Genomic DNA, 22,620 nt, shown 5'->3' on the forward strand with positions numbered 1-22,620 from the left:
TTGTGTATGATTAAATATTCCCTACTAAGTTTCAAAGGCAGTAAAGAAGAAGGGGGCGATTTACTAAGATTTTGCGTCGTGTTTGCGTCACAAAAGTGGCACAAAACAGTGCAAAATCTTTTTTTCCTAATTTTCTTTCCAGCAAATAACGTTAAAGTAATGTGAAGCATCGCATTGCACTGCTTCGCGTTACTTTGCACCATGGGGCCTGCCAATTGTGGGGCATGGGCGTTCCCGTGCAACCACCTATTGTTTCTCACGCTAAACCCAATTTACCAAATACAGTAGATTGGGTTTAGCATGAAAAAACTGCACCCTTTTAAACTAGGCGCTTGGAAGGAGAAATGCTTTAATTTCTCCTTCCTTTTCTGACTTTGCATGCGTGGTGCACTGTGCCTGCGCTGCATTGCGTGGAGATTTGGTAAATCTCCCCTGAAATGTCTTTTACAGCCAGTTAAATATTGTGAATTCTCATTCCATTTTGTTTCAATTTAGTAATTTTAAATATCTTTTCATCCAACAGAAAACAAGCCTTGAATGTATGAATTGACCATCAATAATTAAGCGAATGCTGTAAATCTTCAATAATAGCAGAAATATTGAGCTACAGTATTCAGGAAAACATCAGCACAGTCGGCGACAGATGAACCTGCACACAAACTGACAGATCCCGGATGAAGCATCAAGGGCATTTCAGTGATTGCAAGAGGCTGAGCTGTGCACCTCCATGCCACGAGACGAAGAAATGACCTCTACAAAATTAAGGCAACAACAATAACCAACCACCTCCTGTATAAACAAGTGTAAAATACTAACTTTGATCATCGGATCGGTATGATGTGATTATCGCAGTGCTCTATTTTCTAATATGATGACAAGCCATCATTCCGTGCTCTAGGAGAATTGTAAACTCTTTCTGACTAAACCACAGTAACAAGCGAAAAGCACAACAGAGCGGAGCCAGATACCTGATGGGTAAAGGAAAGAGGAGTTTGTTTATCTACAATACAACAGACTGTCCAAATTTGCACCGGCCAGAAGGAAGATACATCTTTACCCGCAAGCATGCATAGCCATAATCCAATCTAAAGGCACAATTGCCTACAAAGACACATTCTACGTATTAGGAGTGTGGCAAATATTTGGTGGCTATTGCATTTCATTGTTAAAGCAGAATTCAAACTTGCAAAATACTGCACACATATAAAGTGTGTGAGAAAAACACAAGTGCTTTATCAGCCATGTCGGCCCATCAGGAAATACAGTCAAGGGATGTAGACAAATATATACCCGACCCACAGAGACTAACCAAGAAATTAGAATCATACACATGTAGAAAGAGCTTTAGTTTGTCATCACTACTCAAGCTTCATCAGCACACGTACACAGGACAAAAACCATTCAAGTGCAGTGAATGTGTAAAGTGCTTCAGTAAGTCATCACACCTTCAAAGACATAATCAAACACACACAGGAGAAAAGCCATTTAAATGCAGTGAATGTGGGAAGAGCTTTAGTCGATTAGATCACCTACAAAGACATCAGCGAACACACTCGGAGGAAAAACCATACCAGTGCAATGAATGTGGGAAGAGCTGTAATCAAATAGAAAATCTACAAACCCATCAGCGAACACACACAGGGGAAAAACCATTCAAGTGCAGTGAATGTGCAAAGTGCTTTAGTCGGTTATCAGACCTTAAAAGTCATCAGCGAACACACACAGGGGAAAAACCATTCAACTGCAGTGAATGTGGGAAGAGCTTTAGTGACTCATCAAACCTCCAAACACATCAGCGAACACACACAGGGGAAAAACCATTCAAGTGCAATGAATGTGGGAAGAGCTTTAGTCGATTATCAGTGCTACAAAGTCATCAGCGAACACACACAGGGGAAAAACCATTCAAGTGCAGTGAATGTGTAAAGAGCTTTAGTAGGTTATCAGACCTACAAAGTCATCAGCGAATACACACAGGGGAAAAACCATTCAAGTGCAGTGAATGTGGGAAGAGCTTTAGTAGGTTATCAAACCTCCAAACACATCAGCGAACACACACAGGGGAAAAACCCTATCATTGTAGTGAATGTAACAGTAGTTTTCGCAGCTTTTCAGCATTAAGGTATCATCAGCGAACTCACACAGGAGAAAAACCATTCAAGTGCAGTGAATGTGTCAAGAGCTTTAGTCAATTATCAGTGCTACAAAGACATCTGCGAACACACACAGGGGAAAAACCATTCAACTGCAGTGAATGTGGGAAGAGCTTTAGTCACTTATCAAGCCTCCAAACACATCAGCGAACACACACAGGGGAAAAACCCTATCATTGTAGTGAATGTTACAGTAGTTTTCGCGGCTCTTCAGCATTAAGGATTCATCAGCGAACACACACAGGAGAAAAAACATTCAAGTGCTGTGAATGTGCAAAGTGCTTTAGTCAGTTATCACACCTTCAAAGTCATCAGCGAACACACACGGGGGAAAAACTATTCAGCGGCAGTGAATGCGGGAAGAGCTTTAGTCACTTATCAAACCTCCAAACACATCAGCAAACACAGAGACTCTGGAAAGAACTTAAGAACATCAAAAATAATACTGACCCATCTGAGGACATAGACAAGAGCAGAACAGTGCAGTTATTGTGAGAGGAATGAATTACGGAAAAAGATTCAATTCAAATTATGTGGGACATTGAAATGCCAGGTGATAGCGGACTAGCAGTAAAGAAGGAAAAAAGATAACAGTATTTGCAGAGTTATAAATATGTTTGTTTTCAGTGACTGTTCACTTCCGTACACATAGCAAAGCAGCATGATGTACCAGGATACACAGTGGGAGGCTAGCACAATGTGGACTAAAAGAAAAGAAAAATTGTTGATTTTTATTTGGTGAAGAAGAGATACAAAGAAAAACATTCAATCGCACCTGACCACACCATCTGTAAAAGCAACACTGAACAATACTGGGACTAACAACGATATTTTCAGCTAACTTGTCGGATTAGTGATAAAACCTATAAGCCAAACATACCCAGAGTGGACATGCTGTCAGGGCTCTGGTGATGGGAAACTTCATTGGTAAAATGTAGATATTACTATTAACAAATGCCACTGCAGTATATGTGATGTACTAAAGTGAAGCACAGGTGTTCAAGAAATAACCTGTTTTGAGATATAAAAGAGCATATACCTTGTTTCTAACCCCTTCAGTGCTGCGCGAATTCCGCTGCAGTGCTGAAGGTTCTAAAGAACCTATGGACTCATGACGGAACGGGCCCGTCATGAGCACAGGCCAACCGACGCTCATGACAGAACCGTTCCGTCATGAGCACCGAAGGGGTTAAGTAATGTTTGCTGCATCTTTTACACTCTGTTATTGGTTGATGGATCAGCTTGTGCCTCGGGCCTTATAACTAAGTGTGACCCGTGGCTCCTCTCCGACTTGGTTCACCCTATTCATTTTGTGACTTGCCAAACTCTACTTTTTACCAGAATTGAGCCATTGTAAGCAGTCGACTCTGTTTGAAGAATGTGGTGAAATAGTGAAATCCCACATATAAAGTATATATGTGACTGGACAATCAGTTGCAGTCCCAGCAACTCGTCTTCCACACTTGATTGTCCCTTGTCCTCCAATGTTCTAAAGGATTTGTCGTATGAATGCCAGAAGTAGCAGTGACATTCATGAAGCTAACACTAACAGGAGTGTGTGGAAGATAGAGAGGGTGAGAGATAAAGAGAGCGAGAGAGACAAAGAAAGGGGCGAGAAATAGAGAGAAATGGAAAGAGGGGGAACTGCACGTTATTTGTACTCACCTAAAAATAGAAGAAGCAGCCGAATACATGTCAATGTGTGACATCACCAGAGAAATGGACTGAACACCTGTGAATTTATATGTTTATTTTTAATACCTATAGACCCATGTCATGCCAATAAACAGCGCACAAGTAAGGAAAATAGTGAAGGAGCCCATTATCATATGCAAATCACAGTGACGTCACATGTAGTGACATCACAAGAAGTGATGTCAGGCCCTTATACTAATTTTCACGTGAAAGGTTGACGGCCTGTTTTAAAAACACAAAACAAGAAACATAAAATAATGTAAAAATAAGTTTTTTGGTTTCAGTTTTTATATATCATGTGTTTTTCCCACTATTAGTTTGTAACTAAACTCGGAAATGACTGAAAGTGTAAATATTTTTAAACAGAAATGTGAAACTTAGAAATTACATTTTTAAACAGTTTTCAGAGTATAAATAAAATTTGCGTTTGTTTCCTGACATTATTCTTTATCCAGCCCCTAAGCCCCAATGTGTTTCACATTTACAGTGTATTAATCAAAAGAAGGGCTAATTTTGTCAAGTTCTCTGTTCCTCTCTTGCGCCACTCACACAAACACTCAGAGGCCTGTGTCTGCAGAGCTGGGGAACAAAGTAACAATTATCAGTCGCAGGCTAAGGAGCTAGATGGAACTGAGTCAAGTTTCTAGATAATAGTGGGGGGACCCCTTCAAACTGTGGCTACCCCCGACTTGTGCCGTGCTGATAAAGCAATAGTGAATTTGACTAATTTATGATGAATTGAAATGAGAGAAAGAGAAGAGAGGGAGGTGCAGGATATATTAAAGAAATTGAAAAAAGAGACACAAGACTTTTTCCTTTTCTATGTACAAGCTGTGCTGTGCGTTGTGAACAGGTTGTCACCCCCTTTGTATGTAAATGAGCTTCTGTGACCAGACACCCCAGGCTCCCATCTCTTTTAGCGCGGATGATAATGTGAGCACTCTAAGGTAATCATAAACTAGGGCTATATTGAGAAATAATCGGCTTTCAGGTCTCACAGCTGTGGATATGTAGTTCTTTTATTAGTTTTTTTAAATTTACTTTAGTTTGCAGCAATTCTCAAGGTTACTTTTTCTCAGTATATCGCTTTATATCGCTATTTGCGCTCCATCAGTTAAACGTGAGGTTTGATGTAGGATTTGTTGTCAGTGTCCCTAGACCATGTCCCAATCCCTTTGTCCTCGATTTGTCGGCATATGTTTTGTCCACACACTGGTCTAGGATGGGCCTTCTCAAGGTTGAAAGCGGGGTAATAGGAATAATAAATCAGACATATTTGAAATTGTATGTAAACAAATGCGTGCCTTTCAGTTATCAGGCACCACCAGACACATCTACACATGTAATTGAGCACCAGACTAAAGTGACTCCTCCCTATATGTAAGGGAGAGAAGGTGTGACATCCTGTGTCATGATATTCTGGAATGTGGGGATGGTTGCTAGGCCGTGAGCTGGAATAGAGACATTTGTCCGTTGGTCTTAGCTTGATGATGGATGGGGTCTCTGCATCTCTGATACTTAAATAAACCTTTCTTGACCCCCACCGTATGATCTACTCTGATTTCTGGAGGGACACACTTCCACAGATGACCATGTTAAATCTAGCTTCGCACAACCCACTGAGCATTCCTGCAGGTGTGGTACTTGATAGCAAAGGTTTATTGTCAGCGTTATTTACAGCAGAAAATAAAACAATCACAATTCGTGTTGATTTAAAACGACTTAAGCACAGTTCATACAAATACTACACTTTGCGCATAATCCATGATCTGACGTAAAATGCTAGTGCAAATGGAGGACGTACATCACTTTTAAAACCAATCAATTAGATAGAGCGGTCATTAGATCTTACAAAGCGTACCAGCTAACAAGCACGTACATAGGTGCAGATACCGGCGTCTGTCTGTTCGTTGCCTACTCAGAGCAAGTAAACCCCTAGCAAGCCTGACAGCTGTCTTATAAACATCAGAAATAAAAGAAGAGCACAAGCCTGCTGCGCAGACGTTACCTAGTGTGTTAAAAAAACAAGGATTGTCCAAATAGTTTGTTTTGCTGACAGCCGGGTGGAAATTAAACCCTCAGATATGGGCCAATAGACGGCCAACACCTAAGCGAGCATTTTATAAAGTGCAGGTACAAGTAGAAATGTGCAACAATACCTCTCGATGCTCTGTCCAGTCCATAAGGTTCTCCAGTGCCTTTCATGTTGGAGTCGAGCTACGCCCCAGTTTATGAGGGCAAATATGTCAAAGGACGAGCACAGCGCCCAGAGATAAACCGAAAATTTCAAAACCATCACTACAGTTGGTTTATGGTTTGAACCCACTTCCATCGCTGCTGTCTATGGCAGGTCTGCATATACGAAGCAACTGCCTGGCAAATCTCTATACGATCAGTTCTATAACATAAGAAAAGTACTGCACTGCAGCATCTCAGATTACATGTTAGAAAAAGTGAACGTAGGTAATACCTTTGGATTTTAAGTGGCATATCACACAGCAGCATAAAATTCATAAATGACTGAGTGCCTCCGTATGTACGGGGACACGTGTCAGATCCAACTCCAGGGGCTTTACCCATGATTTAGTAAAGGCCCGCACCCGAAGAGTTCCTAATCTGAACATGAGATATAAAGCCATTTTCTCAGCAGGGAACAGCAAGTCCAAGACCGGCTCCAGGCACGGTTCACATTTTACTTTCTGGTAATTAGTCTGAAGGGTGCCTTTCCTGGCTTCTTGCTTGCTCCACATGAATGCCCAATATTTCTATTTAACCAGTTCTAGTGTTGCCTTATTCATCAGTTCCAGATGATTCTATTTCTCTACTCAACTAGTGTATGTTAGAATGTTCTCAGCGTGCTTGAACCGGGGTAAACTATTGTAATCCTGCATCGTCGTAGTTCCTGCGAGACCATTCTATATGATGCAGAGGATAGATTTGACCACACTCGCATCCATTATCTTACGGGATGAGATCCTCCTGTGAACCCCAGCTCCGCTGTTAATTCTGTCATTGGGGTGCCAGGACCCAGGTTTAGTACATGTCACAAGAAGATGTTTCACCGTTTATGAAGGACCTGAACTTTGGTAAAATCCCACAATTAGCACCATAAGAGCAGGCCACCCGTGCATTTGTCTTGAATGCACCAGTGCTAGTTGTATTGGTCTCTTGCTGCTTGAGTTAGCAAAATTTAGAATAGTGGCATTAAGTTTGTTTCCGACTCTGCCACATGAGCGTTCCAATGTAATTGGTCATCCATTCATATGCCTAGGTAGTCATGTTTTAACTTGCTTAGTTGGTTTACCATAAATCCTGAATGTCAACAATAACTTTGATTTAAGATTAATTATCATATATTTTCCTCTCTATTGATTATTAACTTCCGTTCCTTACAGAATAGCTCGAAGCCCTCCAAAAGTCGATGCATTGATTTTTCAGTACGTGCTAATAATACTGTATCATCTGCATCGGAATATTCTCCTTCTCCAATATCAGAACATCAAGACGAAGATTCCTGAGAGAATCAGTTCCATTGATGTGAATGTTGAATAGAGCTGGGGCAAGTAGGCAACCCTGCCCAACGCCACTGTTTATTTCAAACGTGCATTCTACTTTTACTCTGAGTCTTACTCTGGAATGATTGTTCCGGTTCAGATCCTTTCGGATACTCAAATAGTTGCTTGGGAACCTCCTGCCTCAAGAAGACTCCGAAGGACGGAGCGGTGACAGAATAGAATCCTGTTTTTAAGTCTCCAAAGACCAAGAAGAGCAGGGAGTTTCCAGGGACACAAACTTCATACAGATCATGTACAACCTCAGAGCCTGGTCGATTCTACTTTGGCCTTTTCAGGATCCGGCCTGAAGGTTAGAGAGAATATTGTTCTCCTCTGTCCAGGTCTCGAGTCATGACTGTAAGAGTTTCCCAAAGATTTTCCTGATGTTGCCTAATTGGGAAATTAGCCGATAGTTGGGGGCGTCATCTTTCCCCCCCTTTCTTGTGAATCGCCACAGTTATGGAAGACTTCCATGATTCTGGAACCACACCGAGTCATTGCGGTGTTAAATAACGCTGTTAAAGACCCTGAAGCACTGAACGTCTGAACTGGCCATCCTTCCTCTCCTCTGAATCCATGCAATAACGCTTAGTGAAGGTGTGGAGGAGCGAAGCACATTTCACCGCACAGTAAATCTCAGCCATAGGAACACCCCTGACAAGTGCTGATGCAGAGGACTCTGCTCTCGGGGACTGAGCGCAGATTCCTTCAGTCAGTTCCTTTGTGATGCACAAGATGATGAAATGAGACATGGTCCTCTTCTAGGCAGAGGTGCCCTTCTTGCAGCCTCTACAGTCCACACCTAGGGTTAATATACAAAAATAAGCATTTGCCATGCAATCGTTCTCGCCTTTGGGACCTTATACGTTTTTAACTAATGTGGGTGATGAGCGAGAGTGTATTGCACACATCTGCAGAGAAATGTTCTGTTTATGTTTCATGCAACATCTATAAATTAGTTTCTTTTAGATCAAATCCGGACCTTGTATAGGAGAACGTGGGGGGTGTCACAGAGATTATTTGCTGTAATATTAGTGAGCTGCTGCTGTGTTTCTATATTGAAAACACAGTGGTAAAAGGTTAAAAGATGCTCAAATGACTTGGTATGGATGGATGCATGAATAATGAACAACTATGGGTTATTGATATTGTTTCTCGTTGTTTCTCTCAATAAAAAAGATTTATCAAAAACATAATTATGAAGGTCGTAGAGGAGCAGCCCTGTGAGAGGCAGGCCGTGCACGCAGCTTTATTTCAGAAGAGTGCAGGATCAATAAGGAAGTAGCAGCTGTGTGATAGCCAGGCCGAGCACACTTCAGAAGAGTGCAGGATCAATAATGAAGGTCACAGAGCTGCAGCTGTGTGATAGCCAGGCCGAGCACACTTCAGAAGAGAGCAGGATCAATAATGAAGGTTGCAGAGCTGCAGCTGTGTGATAGCCAGGCCGAGCATACTTCAGAAGAGAGCAGGATCAATAATGAAGGTCACAGAGCTGCAGCTGTGTGATAGCCAGGCCGAGCACACTTCAGAAGAGAGCAGGATCAATAATGAAGGCTGCAGAGCTGCAGCTGTGTGATAGCCAGGCCGAGCACACTTCAGAAGAGTGCAGGATCAATAATGAAGGTCACAGAGCTGCAGCTGTGTGATAGCCAGGCAAAGCACACTTCAGAAGAGTGCAGGATCAATAATGAAGGTCGCAGAGCTGCAGCTGTGTGATAGCCAGGCCGAGCACACTTCAGAAGAGTGCAGGATCAATAATGAAGGTCGCAGAGCTGCAGCTGTGTGATAGCCAGACCGAGCACACTTCAGAAGAGTGCAGGATCAATAATGAAGGTCACAGAGCTGCAGCTGTGTGATAGCCAGGCCGAGCACACTTCAGAAGAGTGCAGGATCAATAATGAAGGTCGCAGAGGTGCAGCCGTGTGATAGCCAGGCCGAGCACAAGGCTCCACTTCAGAAGAGAGCAGGATCAATACTGAAGGTCTCAGAGCTGCTGCAGCTGTGTGATAGCCAGGCAGACTTCTGTTCACCATAGATGAATTATTAACTAAGTCTTCGACCCACATGCTGTGTGATTGCCGGGCTGAGCACAGGGCTTCTCTGCAGAAGAGTGACGGATCATTAACAAAAGTCACAGAGCCTCCCAATTGTCTGATAGCAAGGCCGAGCACAAAGTGAACAAAATCACCATTGTACATTCGTGGGTGACAGGTGTAGATGGTAGATGGCAGATGGCTTATGGAGCTGCATTTTGAAATGATTGTTCAAAAAGGAAATTAAAAGAAGCATTGGCATAGCCAATAGATCTAGCCCTTGGGACCTTATAAGTGTTTAGCCATGCAACAGTTGATGTTGTTGCACCAAGGATATTGTACTGCATATCTAAATACTTATAAGGTCCTAAAGGTGAGACCTATTGGCTATGCGATTGGATGCAATTAATTGATTACTGAAAGCCACGGATTAATAAGTATTATAAGCATCCATTTTACATAAATGCACATCCTGGACAGAAATGCGGCAGCGAACATGATCTGTCAGTGCTATGCTTGCCAGAGGCTGGAGTTTGGGTGTGCTGGGGTCCATGCACAGCTTTGTGGTATGGACACATTGCACCTGACATTATCTGTTTACTTGTGTTCACAATAGTTGTACTTCAGAGAGCCAGCCTGCCTTCAGGCTTCTGTCATGCCTACATAGTCAAATTTTTTATTCAAGTCCAAACTCCCCTCATAAAGCACAGCACACTTCAACAAGTGCGTTTTTAGAAGAGGAAATCACTAAATCCCACGTGTGTAATGAGTTCTGGAAATCTAAAATGTTGCTAGCAATTGTTCCACCTTGACAAAAAATAAAGAAAAAGAATGCTAAAATCCATCACCCACATTAAAGATAATCGCAAGGCTGCATTGCTGGTAGTGATATTTTAAACACACTATGGCCAACCAGCATCTTTCCGTTTCCTACTTATAGAAAGTAGATTTATTTCAAGAAAAAACTTCCAAGCTGTGTTTATCGGAAGCATTGCTAAGTGGTGCTATTCGTTTAGAGTATTTTCACGTGAAGAGAGAGGGAGAAAGTGTGAACCGGAGGAGGCACAAGAGATGGGGGTGGAGAGAGAGGGAAGGGATTGCAATAGAGGAGAAGGGAAGTGAAAGACAGGATGAGAGGGAGAGTGTGGATGAGTGACATCTGGGGACACACCTAGCGCCTCGAAGCCAGCAGCAGCGCAGTGCTTGGTGATGGCTGCACTCCCACGAGTGCTCAGCTTATACAGTGTGCTGTACGTGTGCTACCTCTAGGCACTATATCTAGTGAGTGTTGCAGCTTCCATTTCACACCGTGGTAGTGAGGCTTTGTGCAGTGCCGAGAGAGCGGCTGTTATTACTGCAAGGCGCTGTGAGGGGGTGCCACGAAGACTGCCTTCCATGCACTGCACGACTGTAACCGATCTCAGCATAGTGCGCTCTGCTGCAGCCTTTGTGCACGTGAACACACATGACCTCCACTGACCCTCTTCACAGGTCGCCCGCTGTTCTTTAACTCCAAAGACAGCGTAGATACATTCTCACACACAGCAAGAGTTAGAAAGAGCGCACCGACTCGGCCCTCGCAGCGCTACAGGCTGGCAGCCTGATTCCGAGTTTGCTGGAGGCGGGTCATGCGCCAAGCAGCAGTACCTAGGCCTCTGGGCGCTATACATAGAGCAGACAAGACGTCCGCTGGCAGACGCCCAGGTCCCTGCTTTCTGCAGTCTCCACCTAGAAGACAGACCGGCGCTTTCTAAAGTTTATACCAGAGAGGAAAGGGAAACAGCCCGACGCTCAGTGTTCTGCTGAATCCAGAGAGATATGAAAAAACAGAGAAGAGAACATTGAAGGAGCAGGGAGAGATTTACACAAGGAGAACTAGGAACAAGCAATAGCCGCATGGCCGTGAAAGTGACACGGCCTTGCGGCGTGAAAGGGAAATGAAGAGCTGACGAGGAGGGAGAGGGAGGGGGTAGGCAGCAGCGCGGCGTAAAAGTGAAAGGGAAATGAACAGCTGACAAAGAGGGAGTGGATTGGGGAGGGGTTAGGCGGCCGCGCGAAAATGAAAGGGAAATGAAGAGCTGACGAGGAGGGGTTAGGGGAGGGGAATCACGCACGCACTGTAAGGTTTAATGAGCCATTACAGAAAGCCACATGGCAGCTTGCACGCCGCACGCGCTTGTGTGTGTAACAGCAAGCTGGTGGCTGGCAAAAGTAGCACTTTTAAAAGCCAGCTTCTAAATGTCTCGCTGACAGCGCATGTGCGCTGGCTCAGCGAGACCTAAAAAGAGATTGGTTGCACCATACTATTATATAGTTGGAATTAATCATGACACTATAGAATGTACATAATAATTACTAGATTTTACATGGTAACAAAATTGTATGTTTTTGGATATGTAATAAAACAAAAAATAATTTGGATTTATAGTATTTGACTGCTGATTTTAAAGAATGAGATTGCTCTCCTACACTATTAAGATACTTTGTGCTGTCTGCAGGGAGTCTACAGAAGACACACAAATGATGGAGGGAATGCAGAACAAAACAAACATTCATCCACAGTCAAGAGATCTGCCTCAAATCCATCGTTCCTTTGCTCATCATGCCATCCCAGTTTAGATCCAGCCATATGCAAATCTGTCATGACCCTGCTCCTCATTGGGAACAGTCCAGCCCGAACTGCCAAACCAGGTCCTCCCTGGACCAGAAACGAGCATCCTGAGAACGGTTTCAGCGTATCCCCACTCATCAGCAGGTCAGGTTCAATTCAGTGGCACAGTGAGCCCGGTACTCATGTCTGACCATACCAGGAACACTTAGGGCAAGAAAGCTACAGACACACAAATGGAGGACGGAATGAGGAACAAATCAAACATTCACCCCCAGTCAAGAGATCTGGATTCAATCCATCCTTCTTTAGCTCACCATGCTATCCAAGATTAGACCCCGCCATATGCAAAGTAGTCTTGACCCTGCTCCTCATGAGAACAGTCCATCTCGAACTGCCAAGCAAAGTCGGTCCTCCCTGGACTAGAAATAAACATTCTAGGACCAGTTTTGGGGTATCACCTGCCATCAGCCAGGCTAGATTGAAACAGTGGCACAGTGAGCCCGGGACCCAAATCTGGGCATACCCGGCGCACCTAGAGCGAGAAAGCAAAAGACACACAATTGCTGGATGGAATGAGGAACAAATCAAACATTGACCCCCAGTCAAGAGATCTGGGTTTAATCCATTCTTCTTTTGCTCACTATGCCACCCCAATTTAGAGTCAGCCATATGCAAATCAGTCTTGACCCTGCTCCTCATTGGAAGCAATCCAGCCCTAGCTGCCAAGGCAGGTCTTCCCTGGACTATGAACAAGCATCCTAAGATCAGTTTCGAGGTATCACTCCTCATCAGCCAGGCTAGCTTGAATACTGTGGCACAGTGAGCCTAAGACCAATATCTGTGCATAGCCGGTAGAATTACGGCGAGTCTGGCACAGATGGTAGTTGAAGAAGGGGGTTCAACTTGACAGTGTGTCCCTGGACAGACAAGGTTTCTTTAGTTGAGATGGTACTAGCTCTCCTGTGTTGCTGGAAAGAGAAGTGATACTGGTAATTCAGAGATCTGTACTACACTACATTTAATTCAGTCATTGTTACCCAACCAATGCATTATTTTTTAGGAATGCTAAAAATATGCCTTTCGGCTGGCACTCCCTTTGTTAATAATCCATATAAATACTACAAATTGTTCAGTACTTGAATGTATTTTGCTACAAGAGGGATGTAAACATACATTTGTCATATTCAAAAAATAGCTTTGTTTAAAGGTTCTTATTTAGTGAAGCTTTATATACTGGGTGTTCGATCGTGATACAGCTATACCAACAGTATCTGTGATGGATGTGGAAAGAAGGAGCCGAGTACAATGAATTTCTCTGAAAGCTATGAGCACCTTGAAAGGGAGACAGTTATAAAGCTACGGTTATTTAAGGATTGGGTTTCATATCTACAATGTTGGTCTACCCATGTCCCAGACTAACCGGGCATTTTAAACTTTTTTCATAGTAGGTAAGGCTGTTTTTTTAAGCCCTTGTGAGAGCATACAGTGCTAAAAGTCTAGCAAAAGCAATCTATGGCGCCCTCCACTGGTGTTTCTGAGTCGGACCTGCTTGAGCTTCTGTTGTATATAAAGTTCTGTGGGTTGCTCTAGGGGATAATAATTCCATAGTAGTATGGGAGCTTAACTTTAAATGTTTATTGACTAGAAAGGAACTGAAAGCCCTCCTGCACTGGGCCAAGATATGGGTATGTAAGTAGTCCATACTGAAGTATGTTTTTGTTATTGACGAGATCTGCTGAAATTTTAAGGAGAAAGTTCACGGAATCATTTTGATGATCTTGTTGTCACTGAGTGTAGATGATTAGAACATGGATCACTGACATCTCACTGTTTATTCGGCTCAAATATGTGTATGGAATTGTGTTAAAATATCCTCATTTCGTGTGCATTTTCACACCAATACTTCTGAAGTCAGGGGACCATATCTATAAATTAATGCAGTTGAATACAATTACTAGAGTAAGGCTAAGTCATTTGGTAATTTTAGAGAGCCAAAACATTTGCCACCAATAATTGTGAAATTAAAATGATTATATTTGGTTTTTTTAATGGGTAAACCGTTTTCTGCCCCTGGTTCTCTTTAAAACAGATGCCAGCCGATATGCCTATAAAGCTGGTTTGATATACAGCCGAGCACACGAGGTCAATGTCTGGAAGCCTCACGAGGTCACTTCCAGAACTTGGAATTGAAACATTTAGGTGGTGTTAAATGCTAGAAAGAGCATAGCTCTCCCATGGAGCCAGAGGTCCGTCCACCATGGCACTTTTGGTATGGAAGGCTTTGTGAACCAATGACATTCAAGTAAAGAAATACGACTTCCTGTCAACTTGGCTGCCTGTCCTGTATGACATGGTGGGTGTTCATAGAGAACTAGCTTCTGAAGCTAGGCAGAGGGCACTGAGGATGTTACAACTAATTTAAGAGATAGTTTGGTTGATAAACAAGACATCTGTCCCTAGCTTTCATTGCAGTGTACAGAATAAGGAGGCCGTCAATTTCAGAAACACCTAGTAGCGGGCATCGAGGCGACAAATACAATTATAACAGAGCAGCAAATATACAGAGCTGCAGATATGGCTTTTTGATACGTATGGCCCTTAGTCTCTTGCCCGGAGTGCTAAATATGCTTCCAAATGTAAGGGCGTTTCTTTTAGAAGAGTTGCCCCATCCACCAATATTTAGGTGGAACCCTTCAGATCTCCAGGCCGTGGCATGTTCGCCGTGCAAATCAGCAGTTTGAACACGTGTTCACTAAGGAGGATTACAGATCTTGAATTAAAGACATCTGAAAATATAAAGACAAGCATCATCATTGTGATATTTAATGTAACTTTATGGATTTACTTTTGAACGTGTGCAGATGATTTGTATATATAGCAAGCAGCAGTAATGTTGCATCTCCCACGCAGGACACATAAGCATTTGGCTCTCAGTGTGCTGGGAAGAATTCGGCTTTTTTCCAAAACAATCAAAATTGGAATTTTAAACAAAATTGTTTTTTTTCTTCCCTTCGATACTATTACTGAGCACCACGGCTTTTAGACTCACTCAGTTGTTCAAGTTTTATATGTAAATATATTTTAAAAGACTTATAAAGATTTTGAAAGGACTTATAGAGCTTTTTTACACATTTTTCTTTTTATAAACTTTAGAAATGTTTAGTCTGAACCTGTTAAAAATGTTTTTATGATTGATTAGAAGGACATTCCATAATTTTTAGTATATCGTCAGGCCTGGGTAGTCACCTAACTTTTCACCTACATTTTCCCTGCCATTGTACTACATAACGGGTTTTGGTATTGAATGTTTAACTAGTTAGGTGCTGCATAAATGTGTCGTTTTCCTAGAAATCTAGCCTAATTTATTATGCATGATGATTCTCAGAATCACAGCAGGATTACCATATTTTGCATAATAACTATGTTTAAGGGTCATCCCTTTCGTCATCCTTGACCGACATGACACAGCAAGGTAGAACCCCTGAGGGTATCTTTTGGGTATATGAATACCATATCTTTGTTGGGGTGCGCAGAGGAGAAAGACTTCCATGCTGATACCCTGACGCGAGACATTGAGGTACCTGCACGCAGACACTCCAGCACGCAGTGGTCTGACATCCCTCGCGCGGTGTCCATCTCGAGACCAAGACGGGATCCTTCATTCTCTCACACCAGGTAATAGGGTTGGTTTTATCTTAGGGGGATTCTTGGCTGTACACATACATACATGCTAGGTTCATTTAGGTACATCTAGTTAGTCTTTGCATCGTAAGTGCGCATTATTACTGTTATGATTTTATAAGGTTGCATATATTCATTGTTTTAGCACTATGGTAGAAATCTACCATCCATTTATTCGTATGGTGCCTATAATCGTTTATATCTGTTTCTGTCTTATAGTTGTTTCGGCACACATATTTTTAACTGGAATGATGCTTGTTCAATAAATGCTTCTTGAAAACATTCCCACTGTTTATTCTGTGTATCTCTCTGAGACAAAGTGAGCACAAGTGACTGAGCGAAAAGTACTGTACTTTTTTCATGATACGTGATGGGACAGAGAAGTCATGTTCGATAGTTGACAGAAACTATTCGGTCCTTCGTAAGAGGAGTTCCTAGTGGCACTGTGAGCTAGCTGGTATACAGGCGAACATACACGGTGGGGGTGTCTGGAATCAGTCTGGACACCAATCCCACAGTTTTTGTTGTCTAAACGTGCAGATCCTATGTAGATTTAAAGGAACTACACAACAGCGTACGTCAGTCGGAGATATCAACCTGGACCAAGGTGGGATGCAGACAAAACATGGGGACTGTATCAACCTAGAAAAACAATTATATCAGCAATGACGTCCAGCACCAGCTCTTTGATGCAGTCATCTTTAGTAACAAATCTGTAGTGAATAGAAAACTTGTGGTCCTGACCATGCATGGGGCCGGGTGGAGGAGCCCTTCTCAGTCGTTTTTTCTCTCGTCATTGATGTGTATTTCATGAAGAGTCGAGATTACTTTCTCTTTCTGTTGCTTTAGATTGTGCTGAAAGATTTAACCTGCAGACCTTTCATGAGGGATCTCTCTTTTCACATGCATTTCTTTGCCCCTGAAGCACTGGGCATTGGTAAGACATTATCTGCAGCAGGAGCAATTGCTCTTCCCATTGACGTTTTCTGATGTGCTAGAATCTGGTTGCTTCCAGGACCCGGACGGGCGCAGATGGGCTTGCCCTAGGCACACCTACGGTACACCAGTGGCACTGCGCTTTGAACATCTTAAGAAGCATTAGAATAGAAAAGAGTAAGCTGCCCCGCCCACTGCTAAACACTGGAGCTGGGAAGCGAAGGCTTAGCAGTGGAGTTACACCACCACCATTTGAATGCAGGTAAAAGTGATTCAAGCAGATACAAACTCAAGCAAATCTGAAGTAACGAGGTAGACAGATGATCTTGATGTTTCCAAGTAATTTATTGGAGTTGGTTACAAGTTGGAGATACAATAGTTATAAGCCCCACCAGGATCACCTAACCAGGCACTCAGCCCCAATCTAACTGACATTTACTACTCCCAACATTCCATATTGCATCACTTATGCAGGGTTCCACTGACACAGCATAGCACATGTCAGGCCAGGATACTACATATCCTCCCTTGTTCCAAAAATAAACAAAAAGGAATGTCCATAAATGAATAATAATAAGGACAAAAAAAAACATCTAACAGAAAAGAGCTGGGAGAAGGAAGAAAAGAAGAGCATAAGTGAAGATAGAAGGACGCAGGTAAGGCGTGAAGAAAAAAGCAAAGAAAACTACCCTTCAAACGAAAGGAACAACAAGGAACGCACAAATAACACTCATAAGAGAGAATGACACTCATCCTTCCTTCCAGAGCGAAAACACAGAAAAAGAAAGAGCAACGAGATTGAAAGAGAAAGAAACCATCCATGACAGACCTCACCACACCTACTGGCCAGGAAAGATGCAGAAAACCATATCACCGCAGGAGAAGAACAAGACGAGAGAGAAGAAGAGAACAGAATCTCCCTCAACATTTTAAGATAAGAAATAGAAGAACAACTGGGCTAAAGTGTAGAAACAAACCTAAAACACCCAGAGTAAACTGACCCATGCATCAAGGTAAGAGAAACCATGCACCCGCAGAGGGTAAAACAACTAACATGGGCAACCTCCGGAGAGGTACTGACATGCGCATAGTTAGTAAAAACACAAACTCATACCAAATACCAAGAGGAAAAAAAAAGAAAGACGGTGGTGAGAGTAACTTAACTACACAACATGGATAAATATAGTGCACTGAACTAACGGGACGACACCCAACAAACACTCCCCAAATACATGAGAAAATTTTCCACAGAATAAGAAAAATTTGTACCTGAAAACCAATCTATCCCTCCGGAGAGATCAAGATAGTGTACTAGAAGAGACGGGACAAAGTCCACGCATACACCTCAAATGGAGGTCACACGGAATGCACATGAAAATTGGGAGGAATAATCCAAACACACCTCGTGGAGAGGAAAAACACACCTCATGGAGAGGTCAAAAGTCAAATAAATTATGTGCATAAATAAATGCGGGAATAGATCCTAGCAACTAGAGACACAAACAATGGGGAAAACCCCACAACACACCTCGTGGAGAGGTAGCAAAATTGTGTAAATGTAAGTGGGACGATAGTCCACACAATACCTAGTGAACTCAAATAAGACAAAATGTGTCTTGACAAAAGACTAGGTTGATAGTAACATTGTGCACATGTAAGGCAAGCAAGTATGGAGTAAATGCGACCATTAAGTATGAAAACTCTATTATAAACCCAATCCTCACAACTTCAATACGTATAAATATTCATAATATGAAACCCAAAAAATGTGTGCATGAAAAACAAACAATGTAAAACAAAACACAGTAGTGTACTTGTGGTGTGAATAAAATGGAGCAACACTCAAGAAAGGGTACACTCACCCCGTGAGGGGTAAAAATAATAATACTACATATAACCCTCTCCATTGCTAGACTTAAGTTAAAAATTGGAACTTACAACATGAAAAACTAATTTCACCTAGACATGAGGTGGCAGTATTATACAGCAGAATACTGAAGAAATGCATGACAACTATAATTGTTTGTCACTATATTAAAGAAATGTCTTGATGTTGGATGCCATCCCAGTTTAGATCCAGCCATATGCAAATCTGTCTTGACCCTGCTCCTCATTGGGAACAGTCCAGCCCGAACTGCCAAACCAGGTCCTCCCTGGACCAGAAACGAGCATCCTGAGAACGGTTTCAGCGTATCCCCACTCATCAGCAGGTCAGGTTCAATTCAGTGGCACAGTGAGCCCGGTACTCATGTCTGACCATACCAGGAACACTTAGGGCAAGAAAGCTACAGACACACAAATGGAGGACGGAATGAGGAACAAATCAAACATTCACCCCCAGTCAAGAGATCTGGATTCAATCCATCCTTCTTTAGCTCACCATGCTATCCAAGATTAGACCCCGCCATATGCAAAGTAGTCTTGACCCTGCTCCTCATGAGAACAGTCCATCTCGAACTGCCAAGCAAAGTCGGTCCTCCCTGGACTAGAAATAAACATTCTAGGACCAGTTTTGGGGTATCACCTGCCATCAGCCAGGCTAGATTGAAACAGTGGCACAGTGAGCCCGGGACCCAAATCTGGGCATACCCGGCGCACCTAGAGCGAGAAAGCAAAAGACACACAATTGCTGGATGGAATAAGGAACAAATCAAACATTGACCCCCAGTCAAGAGATCTGGGTTTAATCCATTCTTCTTTTGCTCACTATGCCACCCCAATTTAGAGTCAGCCATATGCAAATCAGTCTTGACCCTGCTCCTCATTGGAAGCAATCCAGCCCTAGCTGCCAAGGCAGGTCTTCCCTGGACTATGAACAAGCATCCTAAGATCAGTTTCGAGGTATCACTCCTCATCAGCCAGGCTAGCTTGAATACTGTGGCACAGTGAGCCTAAGACCAATATCTGTGCATAGCCGGCAGAATTACGGCGAGTCTGGCACAGATGGTAGTTGAAGAAGGGGGTTCAACTTGACAGTGTGTCCCTGGACAGACAAGGTTTCTTTAGTTGAGATGGTACTAGCTCTCCTGTGTTGCTGGAAAGAGAAGTGATACTGGTAATTCAGAGATCTGTACTACACTACATTTAATTCAGTCATTGTTACCCAACCAATGCATTATTTTTTAGGAATGCTAAAAATATGCCTTTCGGCTGGCACTCCCTTTGTTAATAATCCATATAAATACTACAAATTGTTCAGTACTTGAATGTATTTTGCTACAAGAGGGATGTAAACATACATTTGTCATATTCAAAAAATAGCTTTGTTTAAAGGTTCTTATTTAGTGCAGCTTTATATACTGGGTGTTCGATCGTGATACAGCTATACCAACAGTATCTGTGATGGATGTGGAAAGAAGGAGCCGAGTACAATGAATTTCTCTGAAAGCTATGAGCACCTTGAAAGGGAGACAGTTATAAAGCTACGGTTATTTAAGGATTGGGTTTCATATCTACAATGTTGGTCTACCCATGTCCCAGACTAACCGGGCATTTTAAACTTTTTTCATAGTAGGTAAGGCTGTTTTGTTAAGCCCTTGTGAGAGCATACAGTGCTAAAAGTCTAGCAAAAGCAATCTATGGCGCCCTCCACTGGTGTTTCTGAGTCGGACCTGCTTGAGCTTCTGTTGTATATAAAGTTCTGTGGGTTGCTCTAGGGGATAATAATTCCATAGTAGTATGGGAGCTTAACTTTAAATGTTTATTGACTAGAAAGGAACTGAAAGCCCTCCTGCACTGGGCCAAGATATGGGTATGTAAGTAGTCCATACTGAAGTATGTTTTTGTTATTGACGAGATCTGCTGAAATTTTAAGGAGAAAGTTCACGGAATCATTTTGATGATCTTGTTGTCACTGAGTGTAGATGATTAGAACATGGATCACTGACATCTCACTGTTTATTCGGCTCAAATATGTGTATGGAATTGTGTTAAAATATCCTCATTTCGTGTGCATTTTCACACCAATACTTCTGAAGTCAGGGGACCATATCTATAAATTAATGCAGTTGAATACAATTACTAGAGTAAGGCTAAGTCATTTGGTAATTTTAGAGAGCCAAAACATTTGCCACCAATAATTGTGAAATTAAAATGATTATATTTGGTTTTTTTAATGGGTAAACCGTTTTCTGCCCCTGGTTCTCTTTAAAACAGATGCCAGCCGATATGCCTATAAAGCTGGTTTGATATACAGCCGAGCACACGAGGTCAATGTCTGGAAGCCTCACGAGGTCACTTCCAGAACTTGGAATTGAAACATTTAGGTGGTGTTAAATGCTAGAAAGAGCATAGCTCTCCCATGGAGCCAGAGGTCCGTCCACCATGGCACTTTTGGTATGGAAGGCTTTGTGAACCAATGACATTCAAGTAAAGAAATACGACTTCCTGTCAACTTGGCTGCCTGTCCTGTATGACATGGTGGGTGTTCATAGAGAACTAGCTTCTGAAGCTAGGCAGAGGGCACTGAGGATGTTACAACTAATTTAAGAGATAGTTTGGTTGATAAACAAGACATCTGTCCCTAGCTTTCATTGCAGTGTACAGAATAAGGAGGCCGTCAATTTCAGAAACACCTAGTAGCGGGCATCGAGGCGACAAATACAATTATAACAGAGCAGCAAATATACAGAGCTGCAGATATGGCTTTTTGATACGTATGGCCCTTAGTCTCTTGCCCGGAGTGCTAAATATGCTTCCAAATGTAAGGGCGTTTCTTTTAGAAGAGTTGCCCCATCCACCAATATTTAGGTGGAACCCTTCAGATCTCCAGGCCGTGGCATGTTCGCCGTGCAAATCAGCAGTTTGAACACGTGTTCACTAAGGAGGATTACAGATCTTGAATTAAAGACATCTGAAAATATAAAGACAAGCATCATCATTGTGATATTTAATGTAACTTTATGGATTTACTTTTGAACGTGTGCAGATGATTTGTATATATAGCAAGCAGCAGTAATGTTGCATCTCCCACGCAGGACACATAAGCATTTGGCTCTCAGTGTGCTGGGAAGAATTCGGCTTTTTTCCAAAACAATCAAAATTGGAATTTTAAACAAAATTGTTTTTTTTCTTCCCTTCGATACTATTACTGAGCACCACGGCTTTTAGACTCACTCAGTTGTTCAAGTTTTATATGTAAATATATTTTAAAAGACTTATAAAGATTTTGAAAGGACTTATAGAGCTTTTTTACACATTTTTCTTTTTATAAACTTTAGAAATGTTTAGTCTGAACCTGTTAAAAATGTTTTTATGATTGATTAGAAGGACATTCCATAATTTTTAGTATATCGTCAGGCCTGGGTAGTCACCTAACTTTTCACCTACATTTTCCCTGCCATTGTACTACATAACGGGTTTTGGTATTGAATGTTTAACTAGTTAGGTGCTGCATAAATGTGTCGTTTTCCTAGAAATCTAGCCTAATTTATTATGCATGATGATTCTCAGAATCACAGCAGGATTACCATATTTTGCATAATAACTATGTTTAAGGGTCATCCCTTTCGTCATCCTTGACCGACATGACACAGCAAGGTAGAACCCCTGAGGGTATCTTTTGGGTATATGAATACCATATCTTTGTTGGGGTGCGCAGAGGAGAAAGACTTCCATGCTGATACCCTGACGCGAGACATTGAGGTACCTGCACGCAGACACTCCAGCACGCAGTGGTCTGACATCCCTCGCGCGGTGTCCATCTCGAGACCAAGACGGGATCCTTCATTCTCTCACACCAGGTAATAGGGTTGGTTTTATCTTAGGGGGATTCTTGGCTGTACACATACATACATGCTAGGTTCATTTAGGTACATCTAGTTAGTCTTTGCATCGTAAGTGCGCATTATTACTGTTATGATTTTATAAGGTTGCATATATTCATTGTTTTAGCACTATGGTAGAAATCTACCATCCATTTATTCGTATGGTGCCTATAATCGTTTATATCTGTTTCT

The 22,620-nt window shown here is 42.3% G+C and overlaps 1 protein-coding gene across 1 annotated transcript; it reads left to right on the top strand.

The window, feature by feature from the left end:
• Positions 1 to 1,054: 1,054 nt before the first annotated feature.
• Positions 1,055 to 2,648, top strand: LOC144806609 (uncharacterized). The gene has a single exon (XM_078672938.1). The coding sequence runs from the start codon at positions 1,242 to 1,244 to the stop codon at positions 2,646 to 2,648; it is 1,407 nt and encodes a 468-aa protein (XP_078529064.1). The 5' UTR covers positions 1,055 to 1,241.
• The last annotated feature ends 19,972 nt before the right edge of the window (positions 2,649 to 22,620 follow it).

The sequence above is a fragment of the Lissotriton helveticus genome (genome assembly GCF_964261635.1).
Source record: "Lissotriton helveticus chromosome 1_1 unlocalized genomic scaffold, aLisHel1.1 SUPER_1_unloc_9, whole genome shotgun sequence".
In the NCBI taxonomy this organism is placed as follows: Eukaryota; Metazoa; Chordata; class Amphibia; order Caudata; family Salamandridae; genus Lissotriton; species Lissotriton helveticus.

Bases quoted from the DNA above. Each gene is read 5' to 3' on its own strand.
- LOC144806609 (XM_078672938.1), top strand. From the start codon at position 1,242: ATGTCGGCCCATCAGGAAATACAGTCAAGGGATGTAGACAAATATATA.